The 25004-nt window shown below is 44.1% G+C and overlaps 1 protein-coding gene across 1 annotated transcript; it reads right to left on the reverse strand.

The window, feature by feature from the left end:
* Positions 1-3171: 3171 nt before the first annotated feature.
* On the reverse strand, positions 3172-24994 carry jmy (junction mediating and regulatory protein, p53 cofactor). Its single transcript, XM_084383799.1, has 10 exons — positions 23697-24994; positions 17903-18076; positions 8664-8814; positions 7817-7986; positions 7230-7395; positions 6316-6506; positions 6134-6223; positions 5924-6016; positions 4676-5204; positions 3172-4165 (listed from the first exon to the last, which is right to left on the reverse strand). Exons 1-10 carry the CDS (start codon positions 24480-24482, stop codon positions 3855-3857), a joined length of 2661 nt encoding a protein of 886 aa, XP_084239925.1. The 5' UTR covers positions 24483-24994; the 3' UTR covers positions 3172-3854.
* Between the last annotated feature and the right edge of the window lie 10 nt (positions 24995-25004).

Consider the following 25004-nt stretch of genomic DNA (forward strand, 5'->3'; position numbering starts at 1 on the left):
CATGAAGTCGTGTCGTTCTTTGATGTTTCATATTTTACAGCTTATTAACATGAAAGGGCTCGTTTGTGACACATGATGTGTATTTTAGTTTAAAACATTCAAAGACGTCTCTGTTGTTTCAGCGGATGCTACTGGAGTTAGCATGATGTCTGACAGCCTGAAGTTTCAGCTGGAAGTGTGAAAGCAGCCGGTTCACTTCTTAGTCAGTACAAGTACTTAGTGACAACTACCACAAATTTGGGCAAAAGTACAATACTTGGAGTAAATATACTCAGGTACTCTCCATGACTGATTAAAAAAGTACAATATTGCTTCCAAAATGTAGTTGAACAGACGTATAAAGTACTAAAGAGAAAATGTAGGAGAAATATAGAAATACTCGAGTACAAGTACTTCAAAATTGTACAGTAATTGTGTAGATGTACTTAGTTACATTTCATTACTGATTATAATATAACTTATTTCTTAAAATGTTTATTTAATATTTATAAACTGTTTGTATAAAAGTCATGTGTGTTACCAATAAATCCTTCCCTCTGAAACATGTTCAGGTACATCTCCGACTGCAGAAAATGGAAGTAATCAAGTAAAGTACCTCAAAATTCTACTTAAAAACAATACTTGAGTAAATGTACTCAGTTACATTCCATCACTATTTGCTCAATAAACTTAGATCTTTGTGAATGAATAACACGGCGAACCAGTCGCTCTGAGGAAGAGGATTAGCGTCCTGTCACCATGGAAACTGCGAGCGTTAGTGAGCAGCAGTTAGCGGTGACGCTGCCCCCTACAGTTCTGGAGCTGCCTTTTAAATTCTGACCATTTCTTGTATGACACCTTTTTAAAAAATGGTTTACAAAAAAGTGGTCGCCCTCAGGAGGACAAATACATTAATACACATTTAACATGTCCTTATAACTACAGGAATGTGTTTACGTCACTTATAAAAGTAAAACCCGACCGTCTGATTGGACGAGGGACACAAAGGAGCGCTCAGAGACAACGAGTTGGTGCTTCATTTTATTTTGAAAGGAAAGGAAATATATAACTGGGATATAGAAAGCAGAGAGGAAAGAAAACAACAACAAAAAATGAAAAACATTATAAAGTCGATTTACATTTGTATGCTTTAAAAATCATTTCAAATATGAAGTTTTAAATAAATACTTCAATACATTTAGGCATGCGGATATATTTTTCATGATTTACATTTCATTACAGTATAATTCATAAAATGACTTTTCGTCTTTGTTATTATTGCACTTACGTTGTGATGGGTTCGTCCTCAAACCACTCACATGCATAAGGTCATGAAGGTTAAAGGTCAAACTTCAGGGCGGGAGGATACACGACACGTTGAACGTAAACGTAGAAAATAATAAAAAGGGACAAACACGATCGAATAATGTTCAAAGATATCGTGAAGCAGTTCTGTGACTGTCAACGCGTTTGGACCTGAACGGACCTGGTACTCATTATTCCCTCTGATTTTCTGTCATAAATTAAGTTTTGTTTTTTAGATCCTGAGTTATTTATGTCTTTATCACGAGATAACAAATGTTGTTCTGAGAAAATCTTTGTGAGAGATCTTCAATTAACAAACTTTATCACAAGATAACAAAGACAACATCGTCTCGATCCCCAAAAACAAACCGTATGTCACGAGAACAAATGTTCTCAAGATCTCCAGATAATTCACTTCATTTTCACAAAATACCATTTTTTTCAGAGATAAGATCATTTTTCGATCTCCAGACAACAAACTTTGTCATTATCACAAGATAACAAAGATTTTACTGAGAAAATGAGACTTTTTTCTCGATCACCAGAACAAAAGGTCATTTTCTTGAAATTACAAATGTTTTTCAGAGTGAATGAGATAATTTTTTCTTGTTTATCTGATGTTGTTTCTCAAAATGCAACATTCCTGCGGTGATTTAAGTCGTACGTAGCTTCTGTGTCTCGTTATCTCAGGAAGACATTTGTTATTTTGTGGTAACGATGTAAATAACTTGTGAAAACGGAGGAAATGATGTTTGAAACATGGCTGTTCAGGGCCTCTGTGGCCGTGATGTCGTTCAGTGATTTGAACGCTCAGTAACTGTGTTTGTCTGAACGGCAGCTGAAACTCAACGTGTTTCAGGAAGAGTTCGAGTCGGACGAGAAGATTAACGCCACTCTTCATCAATCTCATCGAACCCCGACCAGAAGGAAAAAAACATGTCGAACTGTTCCTTTAAATTCAGCCATCAGTGCACGACCTGTTGACTTCAGCTTTTCAGTTTAAGGTTTGACAGTTAACACACAATAAAATAAAAAAATCACACACACACACAACAAACAACAACAGTAAATAAAGCTGGAAACTAATCTGTGGAAACGATGAAGGCAGTGGAAGAAGAGTGTCAACATGTAGTCGGGTCTGTGACCAGCAGAGGGCGCCGACGCCTCAGACGTCAACCTGCTGAATGAAGGAGCTTCTGTCTGATGATCACGTGTGTTTAAAGCATTTTATCTTCGTGGATCATCTCAAACATTTCCTCAGTTTTTCTTTGGAATGTAACAACTTGAAACCGACGATGTTTATTATCGATTCATCTGCAGATTATTGATCAATCCTTCAGTGAAAATCAGTTTCTGAACTCAGCTTATAGAGAAAAGCAGGAACTTGTCACAAACTGAGAATCATTTGACTTTTTGCTTAAAGAGAAATTAATAAAATAAATAATTGATTATTGAAATAGTTGCTGGTTAATTTTCTGCTAAATTGTTTCAGCTTTAATATTTTAATCATCTGAAACAGGTTTTATTTAGTTCATGTCGAGTTTGAATGACGTGTGTTTGACGATGAAGAGAAGACAATTATAATTTTCAGATGTTTGTCATCACATCAACAACAACATCTTGATCTCCACATGATGAACTGTTTTATGGCTTCAGCTCAAGACAATATTTTCCCAAGATAACAAGAAGAGAAAACAAATGTTATCCGTCTAACGTCATAATGTGATGATGTTTTCTAGTCAAAAAGATAATTACCTCCAGATCTTTTTATGTCGTTACGATTTTCCAGAGGCAACAAGATAATTATCTTTGAGATCTTCAAATAAGTGTCTGACGACGAGTTAACGAGGCGATGAAGCTCGTCTGAGTTCAGTCAGAGAGAAACTCGAGCTCAGACGGTTTATTTTTCTGTTTAGAAGGAAAGTAGGTGTCAAAATGTTTCTTCACATTTAGTGAGTTTATTTTATTGACTCATTAGACTCAGTATCACCTCTGAGCCAAGAGTGATGTTAGGAGCTATCTGGTTAGCATGCTAACTTCAGTAGACGTCTGAAACACAGAACAGAGACGTCATGTTGTTTCTTCACTCTGTATCGTGAGTTTCTCCTTTAAGGATGTGGGAACTGATCCTGTTGACATGTTTATCTTTGTGTACTAAAGTCTACAGTACAGACGTTTGTCACACGTGAATGTAAAAAGCGTACAGCAAGACGAGAGCGACGAGAGTCTGAACGCTAAAAAAACAAGTGAAAACTTAACACTCACTTCCTGAAACAAACCCATCACAGCGAGCTACAGTACGACTCTGACGTAACGAGAGGTTAGAGGTTGTATCCTCGTCAGCAACACCAACATAAAAAAGATTAGTGGTCCATCTTTACAAACGACACGCAGAAGTAAAAAAAGAAGAAAACGCACTTCTGAGCAGTTTTCTGATGGTAAAAAAGGAATCAAGGGTTTTTGTTCAAATTGCACCGAGGTGTCTCCAGGTGATTCAACCCCGCTTTGTCCTCGTGAGCCTTCGCTTCGGCTCCATAAACATTTAAAAAACATTCCTCCGATGAGCCGAACTAGTTTTCCCAGTCAGTGCACGGGAGGCCTTCGTCCTCCGACTCCGACTCGGGCGAGGCCTCCTTGATTCTCCTCAGAGCCTCGTGGATGCTGCGGGTCAGGGCGTCGGCGGAGTGGGGGAAGGTCTTGGCGTGACGCTGCTGCTCCGGCCGGGTCCGTACCTTCTTCAGCCTGACGCCCTGCCGGATCTGAGCCAGGATGTTGTCGCTGTCGTCGTCCGGGTCGGGCGCCAGGACTCGCAGCTCGGCCTTCCTCAGGTGGAAACTGCCCCGTTTGAGAGAGGCCAGGACCTCGTCCATCGGGGAGCTCGCTGGAGACACAACGACACGACGGTGAGTTTCATACAAGTTCAACTTCATCATGTAGGATTCAGTTTAAAGGAGCAGTCTGCAGCTCTGGTGAAGCAATGTTAATGATCCTCACTGACTAACAGTCAAACTCTTTGTCTTCATGACAACACAATTTATACTGTTTTACTTTGTCTATATGTGGCGGACCCTGCCACCTTTCTAGGTCATTGTTCTGGGACCTTATTTTGTATTATTACCTCATTAATATTGTAAATATTAAAACTCTGAGTTTGTGAAACGGAGACTAAACGTCCAGTTTAGCACCTGGCTGACTTGAATGGAGATTAAATAATGTAATAGTGCAGCTCTGAGTCATTTCTCTGAGGTTGTGACGCTCAAAGACGTTAATCCACCGTTTCACAATGTTAGTTAATGGGAAAAGGTGTAAACCTGAAGGCCCCGTGAGGACTGTTACTTTAAGCAGAGACTTTTCATTCGTTATGACGGATGTAGAGATGTTTCCTCCTCACCTCTCCTCCACTGCGACGAGTCCAGCGAGGCCGTCTTCCTCAGCTTCTTCCTCGCCGTCAGCAGCTGGCTGCTGTCAAAGAATCGAGGGGAAAATGGAGCCAAAGGCAGAGAAGTGGACTCGGACTCGCAGGTGAGATGTCGCACCGGGCTGCTGCTCTCCCTGCCCTCATCCTGCTGCTCCTCTGAGGGAGGAGGTGGAGGTGGTGGAGGAGGGGGAGGTGGTGGAGGAGGAGGAGGAGGAGGGGGAGGAGGAGCGAGTGAGAGAATAGACGGGGAGGCTGAGAGGGGAGGCAGGGAGAGGAGGGGAGACGGAGCGTCCAGAGTTTGGAGCTGGACTGAAGGTAAAGACACGCTGTCGCAGGCCCAGGCGTCGGCCGGAGGAGGAGCAGAGAGTTCTGGGAGATCTGAGATGCAGTCGGTCTGGACGCCGGCCGCCTGAGTGCTCGGCTGCTGGACGCCTCTCCTCCGGCTGTGAGGCTGAGACAGACGCAGCCGGCTGGACTTCAGAGTCACCTGACCGGGATAACGCTGCGAGGAGTCAGACACAAACCATCAGTCAGAGGCAACCACATCACCACCTGTTTGGCTTTACAGCCGTCGCCATCTTGGTTTTCTGGAGCCAGGATGTCTACAGTTAGCTGACACTTTTAAGACATTTTTAACCAAATGTAAAACTTTTACAAGTATAAAGAGTCAAGAGACAGGATGCGTTAACATCAGAAATGTTGATTTTGATGCAGAAGAGCTCGACACATTTTCAGACTAAAAATTAAAAGACAGAAATTAAATAAAATAAAATGTTGTTGCAATTAAGACCTCACAAATGTCAATTTAAGACCATTTAATGACTTTTAAGGCCTAATATGTCCGGTGTAACATTGAATTCAAGACTATTTAAGACGTCTTGAGGACCTGCAGACATCCTGGGTGGAGTTAGGGAGACTGAGAACTGAAGCGTTCCCTGCTTCATCGTCTATTTTACTCCAAACAGAATAAAATGAACATCACGCTGTGATGAAGACGACTTGAAACTGACCACTGAGACCATAAACTCATCAGGAAACTGTTCACTGAGGTATAAATCAAGAGAGGAGTCAGACACAATCTCTTCTTTTTGAAACCAGGAGAAAGGCTGCAGGTGTAAGTGACCTCTGCATCAGCTCCACCTCTCAGGCTCAGAAGCTCCGTCCATCTTCTCCACAGTCAGAGGTCAGAGGTCAAACCTGAGGTAACAGTTTGTGTCTCACCTGTTTGAGGCTGCGGAGTCGGTCCAGAGTCCTCGTCCTCTCCTGACTCATGCTGGAAGTTCTCTTCGCTTCGTCCTCCTCAGCTTCTCCTCCCTTTACAGGAGACAACAAAGTGGATCTGATGAGGTGACGAGCTGAGACGTGGATGAGTGAAGATCAACAGACTGTTGGTTTTAGGTTATATACATTTCTCCGGTGAATCAGTCTCACCTGTAGCAGCATCGGCAGGGAGCAGCTGCTGTCACCATGGTTACCTTGTCGCTGTTGTATCTTCTGGTTGTGATTGACGATACAGATTTCCTGTAGGAGACAGAAATCACGTGAATGTCGTGCCGACCCGACCTGTGCAGCTCTGATGAAACGCGCTCTGGCCTCGTCCAATCAGTGCTCACCTTCTTGTTCTTGAGGTAGACTTTCTTGGCGGTGATGCGGCCGCGGCGAGCCTCCAGCTGCCGCGTCCTCTGCTGCAGGACGCTCAGTTCTTCATCTCTGAGCGGGGACGGCGGCGTCGCGGGGTCTTCTTCACCCTTCATGGCGTCGGGGCTCTCAAAGGCATCGTAGTACACCACCTCGTCCTGACGCTCTGAGACGACATCACAGAAATAAAGTTTGAGAAACAATCATTTACCTTGTAATGACGAACCTGAAGGTCCAGAGACTGCAGGTGGACATTAGCTTGTAGCTAAATGTGCTACAATACATCTCTGCTTTTTGTACAAGATCAAACATTTTAATAAAATAAAATACATAAACGGTCTGTTTATAATATTAATGCAGCAGATCTGTGCAAGGATTTCAGAACAGTCTGGATGGGGCTGATAAATATACATATAGATAGATATAAATAGACACACTCAAACAAACATTTTGATCAGAATCCCTTAAAAGAGGAAGAAGATTCAAGATGGCAGAACTGTTTGAGGAGATAGGAGCTGGTGAGAAAACCAACATCTGTACGATGTTACTACTACAGAACAGCTGGGAGGAGACAAGATGGTGGCGAAGAAAAAGTCGAGGTCCGTGCAAACACCCGGGAGCAGCTGGCTTTCTGGCCACGCAACACGTAAGATGATGTAGATCATGTAGGTGATTTTATATCCGGGACATTGAGCTTTTTTGGCTTCAAAACACCACCGAGCAGCCTTTATAGGAACGACCAGGGCTCCGCCTCCAACGCTTTATCCAGGCTTTAGTTAAACGTCCTTGGTCCGTGCGAGACCGAGCTGACTGAGCGGCGCCCTCTAGTGGTTGTATTGTTTAAAACATCCAGTCTGTCACATTAAGCTACAGACAGACGACGACTCACCTGTCATCTGCCTCCGTAGACTCTGCAGCTGAGCGGTGAGCAGCAGCTCTTCACAGCGCAGCACCTCCGCCTTAATATCATACAGCTGCAGCTGGAGCTCATAGTACAGCGCCTCCAGCTGGTCCAGGCGCAGCATGGCATCCTCGCCACCTTTCAGACTCTGCATCTGGAGGCACAGAAACACAACATCAGTCTTCAGCCCTCACACAAGTGGACCCAGTGGAAATGTTCCTGTTCGCTCTGATTGACTCATGTAAAAGCAGAGTTTGACCCCAGCAGTCGTTCCCAGTGACTCATTTCCACTGTCGTTCACCAGGATGTTATTCAGTCCATTACAGGATGCCGGAGCCATGAGGTCACAGCTCAGCCACGGCCGTCATCTATCTGCCTCTCTCTTGTTTGTGTCTCTCGCTTGTGACTGCCGACAAACTCACTGAGGGCTTTTTTAAGAACACACTCCTCAGATCAGTGTGTGTGCTGCTGGCGATATGTTGTGGTTTCTTTCTTGTGACAAATGTACTTATTGTAAGTCGCTTTGGACAAAAGCGTCTGCTAAATGCCCTAAATGTAGATGTAATGTAGTTTACCTCCTCCTTCAGGCCGTGCTTCTTCTGTTCCAGGCAGATTTCTTTGGCCCTCATCAGCTGCAGAGTTTCTTTGGAGACGGCGTACTGCAGCCGCTCCATTCGCTCCACGGCTGCCGTCCACGCCGACTTTCCAAACTTCCTCTGGTCGGCGCGCATCCGCTCGTACAGAGCTGCAACAAAAATCGATGTCGGAAATGTAACGATTAGTCGATTAACTGGACTCTCAAACTGGAGTAAATCTCTAGTTTACTGTCACTGAGGAGGAAAGAAACCAGGAAATATTCACATTTAATGAGCCGACATTGGAGAATATTCACTGTTTTCTTTCAAAGATTACTCAAATTGATCAACTGATGATCAAAACAGTTGGCGATTAATGTAATAACTGCCAACTTACTGACTCATCGCAGCTCAACTGAACATCTTTGTGTTTTGGACAGTAAGTCAGAGGAAAAACAAAACATTTAAGAGATCTTCAAAGGAAATTCTTGCACCAGAGAACGCTCAAAATTATAGTAACATAAGAATAAATTACAAAAACAAAAGACTATTATTAAAAGAAAATGTAAAAAGAGTAAACGCTGCCATCAGTGATGAAGAATAACAAGTGAAATGAAATAAGATAAATGTAGGAAGAACAAGTGAACTACAGCCTGAAGATTTTCAGGATTAAAATGCTATAAAAGTTAAAGGGACTTTGGTATGTGAGAGGCTGGAATGAGGCTCTGAGACGGGGACCGTTGGAGCGTTAACTGCACTTTGTTGTGGAGTAAACATGCAACACAAAGGTTCAAAGGTCAAAGACAAAGCTGCTGTCGAGCAGAGAGGAAACGTCTCGTGTGTTTACCTTTCTGTGCTCGAGTCGTGGTCTCAAAGAACTTGACGGTCAGGTCCTGAATGGAGAGGACGGCGGCGTGAGCCTTCCTCTGCCACTCCTCATCCTCCTTCCTCAGGCTGTCCACGCGACGAGGGCCCAGACGCTCCGTCTCCAAGGAGATCTGACGGGGGTCAAACACAGTGTTTACATCAGCAGTGATAAACAGGCCTTTTCAGAGGTGGTGCAGAAAAGAAAAGTTTACATTAATACTCTCAGTCGTTACTGTTCTTACTCGATTAGTTGTTTTATGTGTGTGTGTATTGTCTAAATTCACCCTGGAGTCAGAGAGTTAGCTGTTAGCACTGTGTTTTACCCTATGTTTGTTAACATTATAGCTAAAAATATGCCAAATTAACCATCAGCAGTTCCTGTTTGCAGTGACCCAAGGATGTACAGACACAAACCACCGGATTACTTTGATGCTGAAAAACATTTAAAAACACCAAGTTCTGCAGTGATGAGAGCATCTTCTTGCTCTGGCTTCTGAGCAGATTTATGGATGTTTATTGGCAACGGACATCAAAATTAATTCTGCGGAAAGTCACACTAGACCTAAAAATATCACCTCTGACTGAGTTATGACTCCGCGGTTCTATCATGACGCAAATTGCAGTGATCTGGGGGCGGTGAGGGTTTTAAAGTAATTGCCTGCAGGAGCTGTGAGCGGGCCACACTACAATAACTAGCTTCCTGTTGTTTGTAGAGCGTCGGCATCCACCTGTCGCTATCACCTCTGTGCAGACCTCGTGCTAACATCCGTCCTCAGTGATCCGATCACAGGTGGACAGCTTTAAGTTCAGGTGTGACGGCACCCAAGACGCACTGAGGACGCATCTGAGATCAGAGGAGGAGGCTGTCAACTAGTAACCACAGTATCACCAGACTCCCTTAACAATTCACCTGATTTTAAGAGTTGTTTCATGAGGAGAAACTTGTCTCTGACTAATAATGAATCATTGTCTCCTTCTTGTAAATTCAGCATTAAATGAAAACAGTGAGTTACCAGTATAGGCTACTTCTTTGTCCCCAGACTCCCTTAACAAATGTGTCAGTTTAGTGAGTTGTTGAGTTGTAGACACTTTACAAACGTTGTGAAACGCTGTCTGACTAATTCTTCATTATTTCAGCCTCCTTGTAAATTCGGCAGATGTTCTACATTCATTTTTCTTTCTTAGTGTAAAAAACATTGTTTGTTCTGGTGATGTACGTGCTCACAGATCTGATCCGAAGTGCCTCGTCGTTTAAAAAACGCCTGTTATAAAGCGTTCACTGCAGCACTCTGTAATACCAGCGAGCCACAGCAGGTGGTGGTAATAGTGAGCAGTGACCGCAGGCATGTCTGTGCACGTTTGTGTTCAGAGTGACACTAACCCAGTGTCCTACTGAGCTGCTGGAACAAAACATAAAACAAAGCTCTGATAACAAAACAAGACTGATCCGAGTGCAGGTCTGAATGAGAGTTTATGTTCTGCAGCTCATCATCACACGTGGACCGGAGTGGAGCAGCTCGTGTCGGGCCATGTGAAAAAGAGTGAGAAACGGGGAAAGAGGCAGTGCCACGTGGAGTCCAGTCCCCCCCCCACCCTCCAAGTAAAGACCACATGGAACAAAATGTACACAGACAGACAGAGTAACTCCCTGTGAGCGCCTCGTGCACGCTCACTATTAATATCTCAATGTAAAACAGATGTGTGGAGGTGCTCAGAATAAACAAGACCACGGTTATCACCAACAAACCTCAGAAGGCCTGGATTTATGTCAGCCAGCATACTGTGTGTGTGTGTGTGTGTGTGTGTGTGTGTGTGTGTGTGTGTGTGTCTGCACGTGAGGCAAGAGAACAGGGAGTGGTTTTGGGGTGAAGCCGGGAGCGAGTGGGGGAGGAGAGATTACGTCAGAGAGGAAAAAGTCTGACAGAAAAGAAAAGAAAATCACTTCAGGAATGAGAGGAGTCGAAACGAGAGAGAAAAAAATGAACTCGTCACTTTCGGCCCTGAAGCAGCTGAACCCGATTCATCTGCAGGCCGGAGCAGAGTCCAACCTTCAACACCAACAGAGCCACAAACGGCAGAGAAACCCGGCCGGAGCGGCTCAGTCGGACCTGGTGACATCACACTGTCCGCGACTTTTAACAGCTCCCGGTGTTTCACCTCTTTGTGTTGTTGTTGTTGTCAAACTGAAGTCGAGCGTCTCTGCAACACATTGGCCCTCGATTCTGTTCGCCTGCTTTTATGCAAAGCAAGTTTTTATGAAGGCCAAATTTAATTTTGTGCAGCAAAAGTTACGTGATGGATTTGAAACCTTGGTTTATCCTCAGCAGCCTCGTGAGGCACGACTTCACCAGAGCTTTTTATCAGCTGTATTAAATACCATGTTCTGGTCCTCCAACCATAAAACATTAGCCTTCTTCATGAAGACCGGGTGACCACAACATGGTATTTTATTAAGCTGACGTCACTCGTGCACGTTGAAAAGACGTCTTAAAAACTTTCATGTGTGTGATTACACTGTAAACTCATCGTGGCCCGCTGCTCCCTCCCTTCTTCCAGCAGACCAACACAAACTAACATCTGGCTGGTGTCTCCAATGTAAATGTGAACACTCTGGACTCCCTCCCGGGTCAACTGACGTGAGGAAGTCACGGGTATTTAATCGTCTCCACTTGGATCAGCTTTAATGTGAACACATCGGCCGGGTGAACACGCTAACACTCACCACTCTTCAGGCACGATGCCATCACGTGTGTTGAACTTAAGACCGTTGGCTTCTTAATGTCTTTTCGTCCGTCAGGTCCGTTCAGTCGGCGCTGAGTTTGAAAGAGCGACTGAAGTTAAAGATATTTTTTAAAAATTACCACTGAAACTGAGCATGTGCAGCTCTCTACAGAGATGAGAAAAGAAGGGAGATGTCTCACTCCTTAGCAACTTCTGTAATCATCACTGACTTGTTAAAACAAGTTTAACGTCTTCTTGATTTATTCTGATGTAATTGTCAAGATCTGCTGTGCAAAAGGGTTCAACATCAACCTGTGACGCTGACTGAATTCATCTCTACTCCCACAGTGTGACTGAGGTCACTGAGGTCACTGAGGTCACGTCTACAAACCTTTATGTTGATTCACATCACACTTCTTTCATATTAAAGAGTCTGGTAACCTGAGATCCTGATGCTTTGTTCAGGTCCGGATGTCTTTTACGCCTGTGTAGTATCAGCTCCTAACATGTTTTTTTTACTCTTCTGCTTGTGTACGACTAACAGCAGGCAGGAAGCAGCGGGGGAGCGATGTGGCTGTTCACACCTCTGCTCAACAGCTGCTGGTGACAAAACACAGATGTGTCAGACTCACTGGAAATAGAAGTGACGCCAGTTTCTCGTGGTAAAGTGCTGCGATTACAGCGAGGATACCGTCATGGTGGTCCTTATCTCATTTGGTTAAAATAGCAAGTCTTTACCAGGATGGATTTAACACTTGCAGAGCTACTCATTTAAAGCTTTATTTTTCCTTTTGCTGTGAATAAATACAACGAAAAGTCCAAAACCAGCAGTGATTATAAACAAGTATACTGTATCTTGTTCCTCTGTGCCACAGAGCTCACTGTTGTCCAAAAGCTATTAGAAACACATCAATGAGCCGCAGTTAGTCGATTCTTCATTCGAGAAACAAACAAAACTGTCAATAAAAAGCCTAGTCTCACAGTGTTCAAGACATTTACAAAATATTCCTGGATCCATTCTGGGCTGAGACCCATCGTCCATCCAAGTTTGGTGGAAATCTGTTCAGTAGTTTTTGTGCAATTCTGCTGACAAACCAACAAACTGATCATAAAGTTCAACACAACTTCACACTGTTTTACTTTGTTTATATGTGGCGGACCCTGCCACCTTTCTAGCTTCAAACAGCGTTCTAGGACCTCTGAGAACAGCTTGTTTATTCACTGATGGAAAAAAGTTTGTATTATCACCCCATTAATATTGTAAATATTTAAATTCTGCTACAAAACTACATAGTGCCCCTTTAAAGGTCAGAGATATGTTAGCACGCTAACCTGAGCCTTTACAAAAGTTGAAAAGTCCTGCGATAAATCATGAAAATAATCTTAAGTTTGATCGCTGTCACATAAAACAGCACCTGGAGAAAACACGGGGAGAACATGCAAACTCCTGCTCCAGCCGGGACTCGAACCCAGGACCTTCTTACTGTGGGGCAACATTACCAACTAAACTACGGTGAATATTCATCTGAGCCTTTCTGTGACTCAACAGTAGTTTCACTGAATGAAAGAGCAGATGGAGCAGCGAGTGAATGAATGAACGAATTAATGAATGAACAACACAAGGTGTCAGGTATTTTGGTGAATGGTGAAGCGCCGGTGTCCTGTTGCCTGGAAGGTCAGAGGGCAGTCATGAATTAAAAATGTGTGTGAGCTCCACTTACGTTTCACATCGACTGCTTTATCACACGGCAACCGTTGTCGTGGAGAGAAAAGTGGCAAATCCTCATTCAAGAGGCTTTAACACAGTTTTGAAATGTTTTGCCTCAAAAATGACTGAAACGATGAGTTGATTGTCAAAATAGACGGCGACTGATTGTCTTTTGATCGACTAATCGATTGATGGACGAATCGCCGGGATGGGACGACGAAGGATTTTGTCGCAGATCACAATTCAGTTAAGCTGATCGAGGTGAATTTTCAGTATCCGAATGTAAATCTAGATAATCGTGAATATCCTCTCGAGAATGTAAAAATCTCGCTGACGTACGATCCTTCAGGGGTTTACGTCGTTTTACTTCGGATGAAGAAAACCTTCAGAGGAGGTTAACATCTAAAGATCAGGTCCTCTGTGATGATATAATGTATTTGTTTCCTAACAAAATGTGCGGTTGAAGTGATTCCAGTATGTTTCAGAGCAATTTTATTGTTTTTAGTTCTAAGAATATTTTGATGATCATCGTGATATGAAATGTTCATATCGCTCAACGCCTCAGAGGAATATCTTTGGATTCTGAATTAATGAAGCAATTTGACGATGTCACCTTGTTTTTGAAATGCTGATGGATGTTTCATTAACTAAAACTAATCATTAATTATAGCCCTAACTCACTGAAATATCACAGCTGAAAACACCAATCATCTGGATGTTTTCCTCTACACACTCCTTCGACTGTCTGACACTTCATTAGTCAGTTTTTCACCTTGAAGCGATGCGATGGCTTCACAACAACCTCACGTGTCGTCTGCTGACACTCACAGATGAGCTCAGCATCGTCTGTGATTGTCGCAGGCAGCTGATACTCGGCTGCGCCGGTCGTTTCCAGCTCACCTTTGCGTCATTAAAGTCGGATGCAAACTGTATGTAAATGAGTGTCCTGTGTTCTGATTCCTGACTCGCTCTCCCTGCCTTTCTTCTTCTCCATGATACCCTGACTCATCAGTTTGGGAGAAACCAACCGCCTCTGCCAGCATCAAGAATTCATTTGCATGCAGCTTTGTTTTCAGCCGTTGGATCGCCCTGAGGGCAGCAGGTGGTGGAGCTGCACACTGGAAAACAGAGTTCAGATTCTCAGGAAAGAAGCTGAGTGGTTCAAGGGTTACACACCTGAAGGTAAACGTGACTCGAGCCGCTCAAACATCTTCTCTGAAAACTGCACGTCAAGTACGTCGGGGGGACGTTTCAACGTTATGCCACACGTTCACATCAAAGACACGATTAAACATTGAACGAGCTGTTTCCAGCTATTTACTGATGTATGTCCACAGTTTGACTCATAATGTTTACAGATATGAGTGGAAGCAGCAGGACGGGCCAAACTCCAAACATGACAGGATGCAGGAAACCACGACTCCCAGAATGCAGCTCAAAACTATCTTTCATTAGTTTGTTACAGAGACTTTCTGTTTAAAGGTGCAAGTCTCAAACCTGAGGAGGTAAAACGTTTTTGTATTTACTTTTCAAATGTTTCTTTTCTACATGATCAGAATGTGAGTCTGATAATGTTGTCGTCTAATCAGAGTCAGTCACATTTTACACACTATGGTAGATAAGATGATTGATTCATTGATAAAATAACCCTTTTTTAAAGGAACATTTCACTTAAAAATGTAAATCCAGTCATCATATCCTCCCTCCATGCTGATGGAAAGTCAGGTGAAGTTTCGTAAATCCGAAAACATAATGCACCCGACCACGGCCGTCGCTGGTGCAGAGGAATAAAACAACATAAAATGGGTCCAAACAGCTCGACCAGTGTCTCCGAAAGCCTTGAGATCCCAAAATGATTTGAAACAGCGTTATTTACATCCTGTTTTAAGATGAAAACTTCACTCTAGCTGCTAAGATAAAAGCATCAGCATGTCAAAGGTAAATACATCTTTTCAAATCAATTTTGGATCTCAGGGTTTAAGAAGCCATCTTATTTTTTATGTTTTCTTGGTTGTTTTTCTGTTTTAAATCAAGTCTCCAGCTGCTTCAGGTGTTTAGCAGAATGCTGCGACTCTGTTTTACTGTGAAGCTCCAGAAATGTCTTGTGGACTACGAGACTTCACCTGACTTTACATCAGGTCACCCCATGAAAACATCTGTAATCTGTGTCCCTCTGTCCTCCTTCAGGTAAATCGTTTTATTCTTGAAAGACGGACTCATTTCCTTAAACACCTTTGCTGTCAGGAGGAGGGGATGGTGGTGGCGAGAAGGCTGCAAAGCCAGAGACAGAGACCAGATATCTTTGATGAGATGTTGGTCCATTTTCCAAAAGAAAAAACTTCTCCAAACCCTAACCAAGTGTTTTTTTGTGCCTAAACCTAAACCAGACTAGAGCAGCAAGAGGCAGCTGTTTGAGACGTGTTTCAACATCTGTAAGCAAAGTTGTTTTCTTTACAAACGTCACTGAAACAGGAGGAAACAGTACATTTGTTATGGGCTATTTTCAGCAGTGGATTAATCCACATTTGGTGCTCTAGTGAGTATTTGTGGCAGCAGGACGGTGTGTGTGAGATTAAGTGAAATTAAACTACAGTGTGTGTTCATGGTGATGACAGTGCGGCTCATCGGTGTGTTTTTAGTGGAGCTCTACGACACAGAGGAGGGAGAGACTGTACCTCCACCTGTTCACTGATGGTTTCTGATGAGGTTTGTTCACAATAACAAAAAATCTGACGGATCCTTTAAGAAAAAGTGCTGCTGTCAAGTTTCTTAATTTAGATCAGCAGCCGCCCTGTAACCAGAATACCATCATAATGAACACTCATAAACACACCCACACAGTCACTTGTGTTGGCTGGTGGCACGATGCTGGATGAGCATGCTGTGAGAGGAATGTAGTTCAGACGAGGGAAAAGTACTCACAACAACACAACGGGGGAATGACAGAGTCTGAGAGAAGACACAGATACAGAGACAGCATGTGTCCAGATAAACAGCCTCATCAGCACTGTGTGATGTCAAAGCTCAACAGTCATGTATCCTAATGTTATCGCTCACTTTACTCTTTAACTGTAGCAAGCTGCCATTAGCTAATGAGCTCAGTTAGCCATGGAGCTAGGTGGCCTTGTTAGCTGACTGCCCGCAACGCAACGTCAGATCACAGGGGGGTCACTAGGGTCGACAAGGCTCAGCAGCCTCCCAGTGAAGACGTCTGGACCGCAGACTGGGACTGAACTCAGCCTCTGAGAGAGACGGAGGTCAGTGTGAAGACAGAGGACACAGTACAGAGGCGATTTACAGCCGCTCTGACCAGGACTATGACTCCTGGACGAGAAGACACGGCAGGCGGGGACAGGAGAGGACAGAGAGAGAGAGTCGGACATCATCAGCGTGTAGAGCCGGAATATAGTCACACGTTACTGTGAACTGAGGATTGATTTGGACCGAACCAGAGGTGACTGTGGAGACAAACCAACACTGTTCTGGTGACTGTGGTTCAGTTTGTGTCCAGTTTGAATGAAGTGTGTTTGACGATGAGTTAACGAGGCGATGAAGCTCGTCTGAGTTCAGTCAGAGAGAAACTTGAGTTCAGACGGTGGACGGTTGTATTTCTGTGTTTAGAAGGAAAATAGATGTCCTTTCTTAACGTTTAGTGAGTTTATTTTGTTGATTTATTAGAGTCTGTAGTGAACTTTTACATCTCCAGCTGAAACTATGGGGCTATCAGCATGCTAACTTCAGTAGCAACCTCTGCAACACTACACAGACGGCTTCAACTGATTTTTTTGTATTTTTTTCACATTTTGTTGATAATTTTTGTGACTTTTTCTTAAATTTTCACATATTGTACCTTTAATGTTTTATACTAAAATTCTAGCCATTTCTTACACATCACACCTTTTTAAACAGCTGTTTGCTGGATGCATGGCGATGAGGTAATGTATCTATTTGTAGTTATGTAGAATAAATAACTGTAATTTGACGATGGTGAGACAAAGTAAACATTGAGAATAACCATCTTTGCTTGTGTAGGTCATGAAGAGGCATCGGTATGAAACTGAGACAGTTTGATAACTAGTTTAAATGTTTAAATATATGTGACCTCTTCCTGCGGCGCTGCTGAACAAGTGTAGCAGTCGTGTGAAGAGCTGTGACCTATTGGCCCCTCGAGGCATGCGTTAAGACTGAACGCAGCTCTGTGAAGACAGTCGGGATAAGTCTGAGGATTTACGTCCCTTTTCAAGCCTCTAATGAAGAAAAACAACAAAGAGTGAGCGCAGAGCGAGTGTGGAAAACAGAGGAGTGTGCTGAAGCTGCAGAATTACTGAGTGGTTTAGTGGCTGCTGTAATAATACTTATGCTGGTTGTTAAGCCGCTCTGGGCCGAGAAAAAAAGCCTCTCTGGCTGATCCTCTGCCCTCCACAGCCCCCAGATGCAAAGCTACAGGGTAGCACCGGCTACTACACCATCAGCATCATCACATGTAGCCTCAGCAGCTAATGCTAATGTCATTACAGCGGGCTTAGGAGCTCAGTTGAGGACATTAACGTGCAGTGGTTCAGGGCTCGTTTCCCAGCACCAGCTTCGGCTTTTAACACAGCCAGACCACAGAAATAGCACTTTAACTGGTGGATGAGACGCTAACGGGGAGGCAGTCGAACACAAGTCAGAGTGTGCTCCAGGACACACCACGCCGGATACAGTGAGCCCTAAACCTACTTAAATCAAGCCCTAAAACAGATGGTATTTGTATCTGTGTGTGTCAGTGTGTGTGTGTCAGTGTGTATTACCTTAATCTGCTGTCTGCGCAGCATCGCCAGTTCCCTCATGTCCCTGAAAGGCTGGAGCAGGTAGTGGTAGAGCTGAGTCGTCGCCTCCAGCAGCCCTCCGTACGCCTCGTCCTCCTCGGGGTACACCTGCAGCAGCTCCACCATGCTGTCCATGGCTTTGTGTCTGTCCAACACCTGGGACGGAAACGTGGAGAGAAAACATGAAGCTGGAAAACTTGTGGAGCAACAGATCTGCAAGGTTTAGAGACGAGGCTGACAATTAGATTTGTAATCAATGATCATCAGAAAAAGTAGACCAGTCAGAAAATGTAATGCAACTTTTAAAACCAGGAAAAAGACAACACTTGTGTCATCGACGACACAACAATACTCAAATTCTAACAATGTCTAGTCTCACTTTCTGCCCCATCTATAACTCATCCTTCATACTTCTTCTGGCCTGGTTGTTTGGTGTTTTTAACGGAGCAGCAGCAGAATCGCTGTTGTTCCTTCATCACATCTGAATTTCAGCCTGTTTGTGATAACTGGGCCAAAGATACAAAAAAAGACTGCCTGGTTGCAAACACAGATGTAGGCCGTGGATCTGTCAATCATTGACCAGAGACTTGCAGTTTTTCCTCCTCTGTGGCCTGAAGTTCAACAGAATGAGACTAACAGCTCACCTACAGTCAGCCTGACATGTTGTCAGCTTTGTGGTCGTTAATGAGTGATAATAATGTAAAGAGTGTGAAAACTGACGCAACATTAACTAGAGCTGAAACTCTGAGGGATGGATGAAGTTAGTCCTGTAATACTAGAAGGCACTCAGTAGAGCGTATACCTCCACCAAGCTCAACAGTCCCCTTAATTCAATCAAGACTAATCCAATATCAAATGAATTATATTTAGATTCGCCAGATAGGGATTTGTATTTGGATCTGCATCAAACTCAGTCATACACCTAAATATGAGGTCTTTCATCAAGATCTATCCATTATTCTCTGAGAACAAACAACCAACCAACAACCTGACAAACCAACCAAAGAAACCAACAAATCATAAAACCAGCCAACCAACAAACAGACGAGGTGAAAACAAACCCTCCTTCTCAGAGGTAATAAATAGTGGTGGCATTTGTACATTTTCAGAATACACTGATAACGTACAACAGTAATGTTACACCCTATAAATCGAAAGATATCTAAATTTATCTTTGTTCCCTGATTGGAGAAACTTTGGGAAGTCTGGGAAGTATCTCTGTGTGTGTGTGTGTGTGTGCGTGTGTGTGTGTGTGTGTGTGTGTGTGTGTGTGTGTGTGTGTGTGGGTTTGATCCTGAGTCGGCAGTAAACACAGTGTTTTTTACAGAGTGAGTCACAGATGATAGAGATTAATGAACTTCTCAGACTTCCTGCTTTGAGATGTTTTCTCTTTGGCATGCTGCTTTGTTTGTGTTTGTCAGGGTGAGCGTGCACGTTAGCCACCGACCGCACAGTTACATTACACAATTCACATTGGAGTCTACGGGGAGTTTTTTATCTTGTATTACCACCTAACACATATTTATATGCAGCATAAATACGAAGGCCGTTTTAATGATACAACTAATCACTTCATCGAGAAATTAATCACAGAACAGAAGCTATTTGTGGGAGAGAACTGGTTTTAGGGTTTTAGACTCATTTTGAATTTTACCTAAATATCCCTGGGTTCATTCAGAGAGCTGCTACACAGAGCGTCTGCTCGGATCACAGTCGAGGCGTGTTCCTCCTGTTCGACTGAAAGGCAAAAAGTCCTCCAGCAAGACGGAGCGCCGACAAACTGGAAGAGTTGGTCGTGATGACAGGGCTGCGGCGCTCGTGTCACTCTGAACATCCTGTAATTATGTACTCATGGCACATCGGAGTGCTCTCTGCAGACTGAAGGCTAAATTTAGCATATGAACATTTCTTTAGATGTCATCTCTTAACAAAGACGGAAAAGTCATTTTGCACCACTATTTTTATTATGTTCAGTTTGTGTTTGTGTTTGGAAACACAGAAAGCAACGTTGGTGATTTATCAACAATAAAAATGTTAAATATTTCAGTTTACGGTCAGCTATCAGCCACATTTGCTGCCTTTAACTGAACGACATACTGATAGAGAGTTACGTTATCAACACGAGTAAACCTAAAGAGGTTTAAACAGACGATACACACTGTGCGTCTCTGTCTCTGTGCGGACAGCTCGACACGACTCAGCTAAATTGGTCTCCAGGAACATCTCCACAGCGTTCAATAACTAAATTAACTTATTTTTATTTATTACGGTTTGCCTGGGGAAACAAATCATTTTGAAGACATCATTTTGTAAAATAAAAACTAAAACAAAAAGACAAAGTAAAGTAAAAACTAGAGCTGCAACTTTATGGATTAACCTGCTGGTTATTTTTGTCAATTAATTGATAATCATTAATAATCATTAATAATCAATCATCATTCAGTCGGTGTCGGAAACTCCGTCGTAATGTTCTTAAAGCCCAAAGCAACTGTAGATTGATCAACAAAACAATTAGTCATCTCATAGCTTGGGATCTTATTAGAGCTGCAACTATTAATTGATTTGTTGCCAACCATTAAATTAATCGCCAGCTGTTCTGATAATTAATTCAGTGACTTGAGTCAGCTACATTGCATTTTCTGACCAAATAATCAATCGATTAATCAAGAAAACGATCGACAGATTAATTGTTTGCAGCAGCCGCAGATCTTCAGGTAACCCTGCTGTGTTAGACGTGCAGGCTCATCAGTCACTGGCCCTCTGACTTTGAATATGTAAATACAGCTGCAGCAGGATGCTGCATTTTAAACAGCTGTGGTAGTAAATGTCTAATTACTGGGTCCCAGTTAAAGCAGCGCCTGAACACTGGTGCTGTGCCTCTCTCGCGCCCAGGCAGCCGCCGGCTCAGTCGGCCCGGGGGTTTTCCTGGCGAGCGGCGGCCGCAGGGGGCAGGGACTCGTGCACGGTTGGCCAGTGGTTACCACGGAGACACAGACCCAAGGTAAACAGTGGGCGCAGTGTTCGAGCTGAATCGTTCAGTGTCTGCCCGAGTCCCCAACGTGGAGGAGCAGCCTGGAGTTCATATAAGAGTCTCCATTCATATCTACAGCTCCTCGCAGAGAGAGGAGCACTTCATCCAGCACTCTGCACGGAGACTGGGTGGTGGCACATTTCAATATCATCTGAGGCCGGAGTGAAGCTGACGTGTCGTACAGTATGAATTGTATTTGTGTGTACAATAGCTGTTTTGATAGTGTTCATGTCAGGAAACAATGAGCGGTCTGTGGAGGGCGGGACATATGGTATGAATCAGCAACAGTTGGGGCCAATTTATTCTCATTGTTCTGAACTCAAACGAGATGTTTTACAGCATCGTTCCCGACCACACACCACCGCTCACTTTCTCACACTCTTTACTCTCTTTTATAGATTACACTTGGATTGTTTTCCTCCAGCTTTGAAAGAGCTTTTGTTTTAAGACTCATAAGTATGAATTAAGACTCTCCGCAATAAAATCCAGTTGTTGTTCTTTGAATTTGGCAAAGCGAGCAGGACATCCTCTGTCTGTTAAAATACGCTGTCTTGTTGCACACCAGGCAATAATTTCTGATATGGCTGCATTTAAAAAACAATCATAGTGACATTATTATAATTCCTCTGAATAATCATTAACACCAGGGACAGACTGATTATCAGCCTGGCAGATTATCGGGCCAAAACTGCTTTAAAAGCTGCTGTATGTAAGAATTGGGTTTGCCCCCTGCGGTCACCACCGCTGCAGCCAAAGCAGACTCCCGTCATTAAACGAATGGGAAGATTTAAGCTTCTAAAAGGGATCTCGGCTTCTGGAGACTTGGATTATGTCGTACGAGCTGTATGGAGACGTTGATGTTTGTTTTTTTGGGTTTTGGATTACGAATCTTCACCTGATTTAGCTACAACCATGAGATCTGTTATCGAGTTAGTCGTGACGCTCTTCAGCGTGGATGTTGCGTCTGAGCTTTATAATTCTGGATGGAGTAATTGTTTTGTGTCACAGATAAAATAAATTCACTCGTTCAGGCTTCCTCAGATGTTTTTCTTTGTCTTACATGAGAGTGAACTTTGGACTGTAGGTCAAACGAGGCATGAAGGATTTCACCTTCAGCTGTGAGAAATGATCAAAATGAGGTGTTGTCTGAGTAATAAAACCAGCTGGTTCCCATCTCCCTCAGAGGAATAAGTGAGACATTATGTCATTAATCTAAGTTAGTCTCATTTCTCTGATGTCATCTTGTTAAATGTGAATGTCTTCTGGTTTCTTTCCTCCTCTGTGACAGTAAACTGAATATCTTTGGGTTGTGGACAAAACAAGATATTTGTTGACCTCATTTTAGGCTTTGGGGAAACATTTAACAGCATTTTTACCATTTTCTGACATTTTATAAGCCAAACAACTAATTGATTAATCAAGAAAATAATCAACTATGACAATAATTGTTAGTTGCAGCCTTAATATTAAAGTTATTGTGAAGAAAAATGTTCTCATGAGTTGTAAATTACATGAATGCCTGTCTGACTCCCCGTCCACTACCCTTCAATTACAGTTCACACATGGAGTTAGCTTTAGGCTACACACTGATCCATTTCTTTAGCCTGTATTTGTTACATTTTGGTGAATCAGCTCTATTTAAAGTATGCCGAATTAGCCGTTAGCACTTCCTGTTTGCAGTGTACTCATGGATGTACAGACAGATACCACTGGATTACTTTCAAACTGAAGTAAATTTAAAAACATGACGATTCTTAAGCAAGTTCTGCAGCAATAAGGAGCTTGTGTTTTCTATGATTTCTAGCTTGTTTAGATTTGAGTGAATTTTAAATGTGAATGTTTTCTGGTTTCTCTCCTCCTCTATCACAGTAAACTGAATATATTTGGGTTGTGAATAAAACAAGACAGTGAAGGACGTCGTCTTTTCCAACGTCTTTTAGACCAAACTCATCAGAAAAACTTAAAAACATGCAGATTCTCAAGCAAGTTCTGCAGCAATAAGGAGCGTCTGTTTTCTAATCATTTCCTCCTCTGAGACATTAAACTGAAAACATTTGATGATGTCATCTTGCTCAACATTTCTCACCATTTTCTAACATTTTAAAGACCGATCGAGAAAATAATCGACTGGTTAATCCAGAGTGAAATGATCCTTGCTTGCAGCCAGAGTCTGTCAGCTGTCTGGACCGACACAGAAACCATCTCAGCAGCTGTGGTGACACACCATATTTCCCCTGTAACTCCACCTCTGATTGTTCTGCTATGTTTCTGTGTAACTGCCTCCAGCCGCCCTCAGTGTGATGTCTGGCCGGGCCGGATCATGTTACAGGCCTGAGAACGTGCAGCAACAGATGGTAGATCACAGGGGGGACAAAGGAAGAGGAGGAGAGAGCAGCAGACCATGAGGCACAATCATGCTCTGAGAGCTGCACGCTCTCTGGAGCCTTTTCCTGTAATAACCCTTCATAAACACACAACACGCTCACACAGCACGTGTGTTACAGGAGCATGGTGTCGTTTTGGGGAAGACATGTTACTTTTTACTTCACTGACTGATTTATTTTATGCCTAAACAACAAACTGATCTTAGAGGACAACACGACATACTGCTTTGTTTACATGTGGCGGACCCTGCCACCTCTGAGAACAGCTTGTTTATTCACTTATAAGTCTGAGTTTGTGTTGTTCCCTCACTGATGCCGCTCACAGCTCAACATCCCCCAGATAAAAGCAAAGAGCAGTCACCTCTTGCATGCGCCTCTTGGACCTCTCCACAGCCTCCTCGTAGCCCTTCTGCCGCAGCTCGCTCAGGCTCTCGTAGTACTCCTCCGTGTCGTCCTCCTCGGAGAAAAGCACCTGTGAGAGGATCTTCCAGCCGCAGGTGTCCAGGGCATGACCCAGGTACACCTGCAGCTGGTAGCACAGGGCGTCCGTCTCCCGCTGAGACACCCCTGAGGCGCCGAAGAGCACCGTCCACACGCCGGACTGCTCCTCGGGGAGCGACGGTAAACACGGCTCCAGGTCCGAGTTGACGGCGCACAGCTGGTAGTGGGCCGCCCGCAGGTCCTGGAAGGAGAACAGCCCGGCCCAGCTGAAGTCCTCGCGGCCGTTCCCCTCGCTGTCCCCTGGGTCTGGATCATCCGGAGACAGCGGGACATCCACCGGGTCCAGGATCTCGATGTCCAACACCTTCGGCGGTGTCACAACATCCCAAGAACCCAAACACTCGGCTGTTTTTGAGACTTTTAAAGCCTTCGTGGAGCCTTTCGGGACCGAGTGCGGTCTGACTTTACCCGGACTTCTTGTGTGTTTTTCGGGGGCAGGAAGCGCAGCGGCGTCCAGGTCCAGGTCCAGGTCCAGGACCGTGGACCGCCTCTGTACGGTTCTGTTGTGGCAGGTTATGGCGAACTTTCCCTCGATGTCGTTCCAGGCCACGATGAAGACGAATTTATGCTTCTCTTTCTCGTCGAAGACTCTGGGTCGGACGGACACCCACCCGGACTCCAGGTTCTCCTCCATCGTGAATGACATCTCATCCAGCCAGTGAAAACACGACGGGCAGATTAGCGTTAGCACGAAAACAGCCTCTCCTGCCGTGGAGCTAACGGCCGCCGCTAGCCGAGGGCAGCTACCGTCGGATGGACGCTAGAATCGGGTCTGCGCGGAGGAGCTGCGGGCGACACGGAGACAAAGGCTGTCCAGCTTTGTTCGTGCGCAGCTGCCGAGCTCGCAGCTGACGTCGTTTTCCGTCCACACGGTCCGGTTCGACGTCCGGACATGAAGAAGTTCAGGCGGTCAGACGCGCTCGGACGCCGCGGTGTGAACACGGCTGAGAGGTCGGCTTCCCTCGCGGGGCTTCGGTTGTCATGACACCTGTCCGTTAACCCGACCGACGCTCGCGCTCCGTGCCGCTCACCGTGACGCTCTTTGTCCGCTCGCAGACAATGCGGACGGTCGCGCGGCTCGGCTCGGCTCGCGGTGTCACGTGTGAGCTTCTGTTTACAAGCAGTCAAGGTGCGTGTTGTCAAATCCGGGGAGGGATTTAACTGCTGC

Source organism: Pagrus pagrus (assembly GCF_965226575.1).
Source record: "Pagrus pagrus genome assembly, chromosome: 19".
In the NCBI taxonomy this organism is placed as follows: domain Eukaryota; kingdom Metazoa; phylum Chordata; class Actinopteri; order Spariformes; family Sparidae; genus Pagrus; species Pagrus pagrus.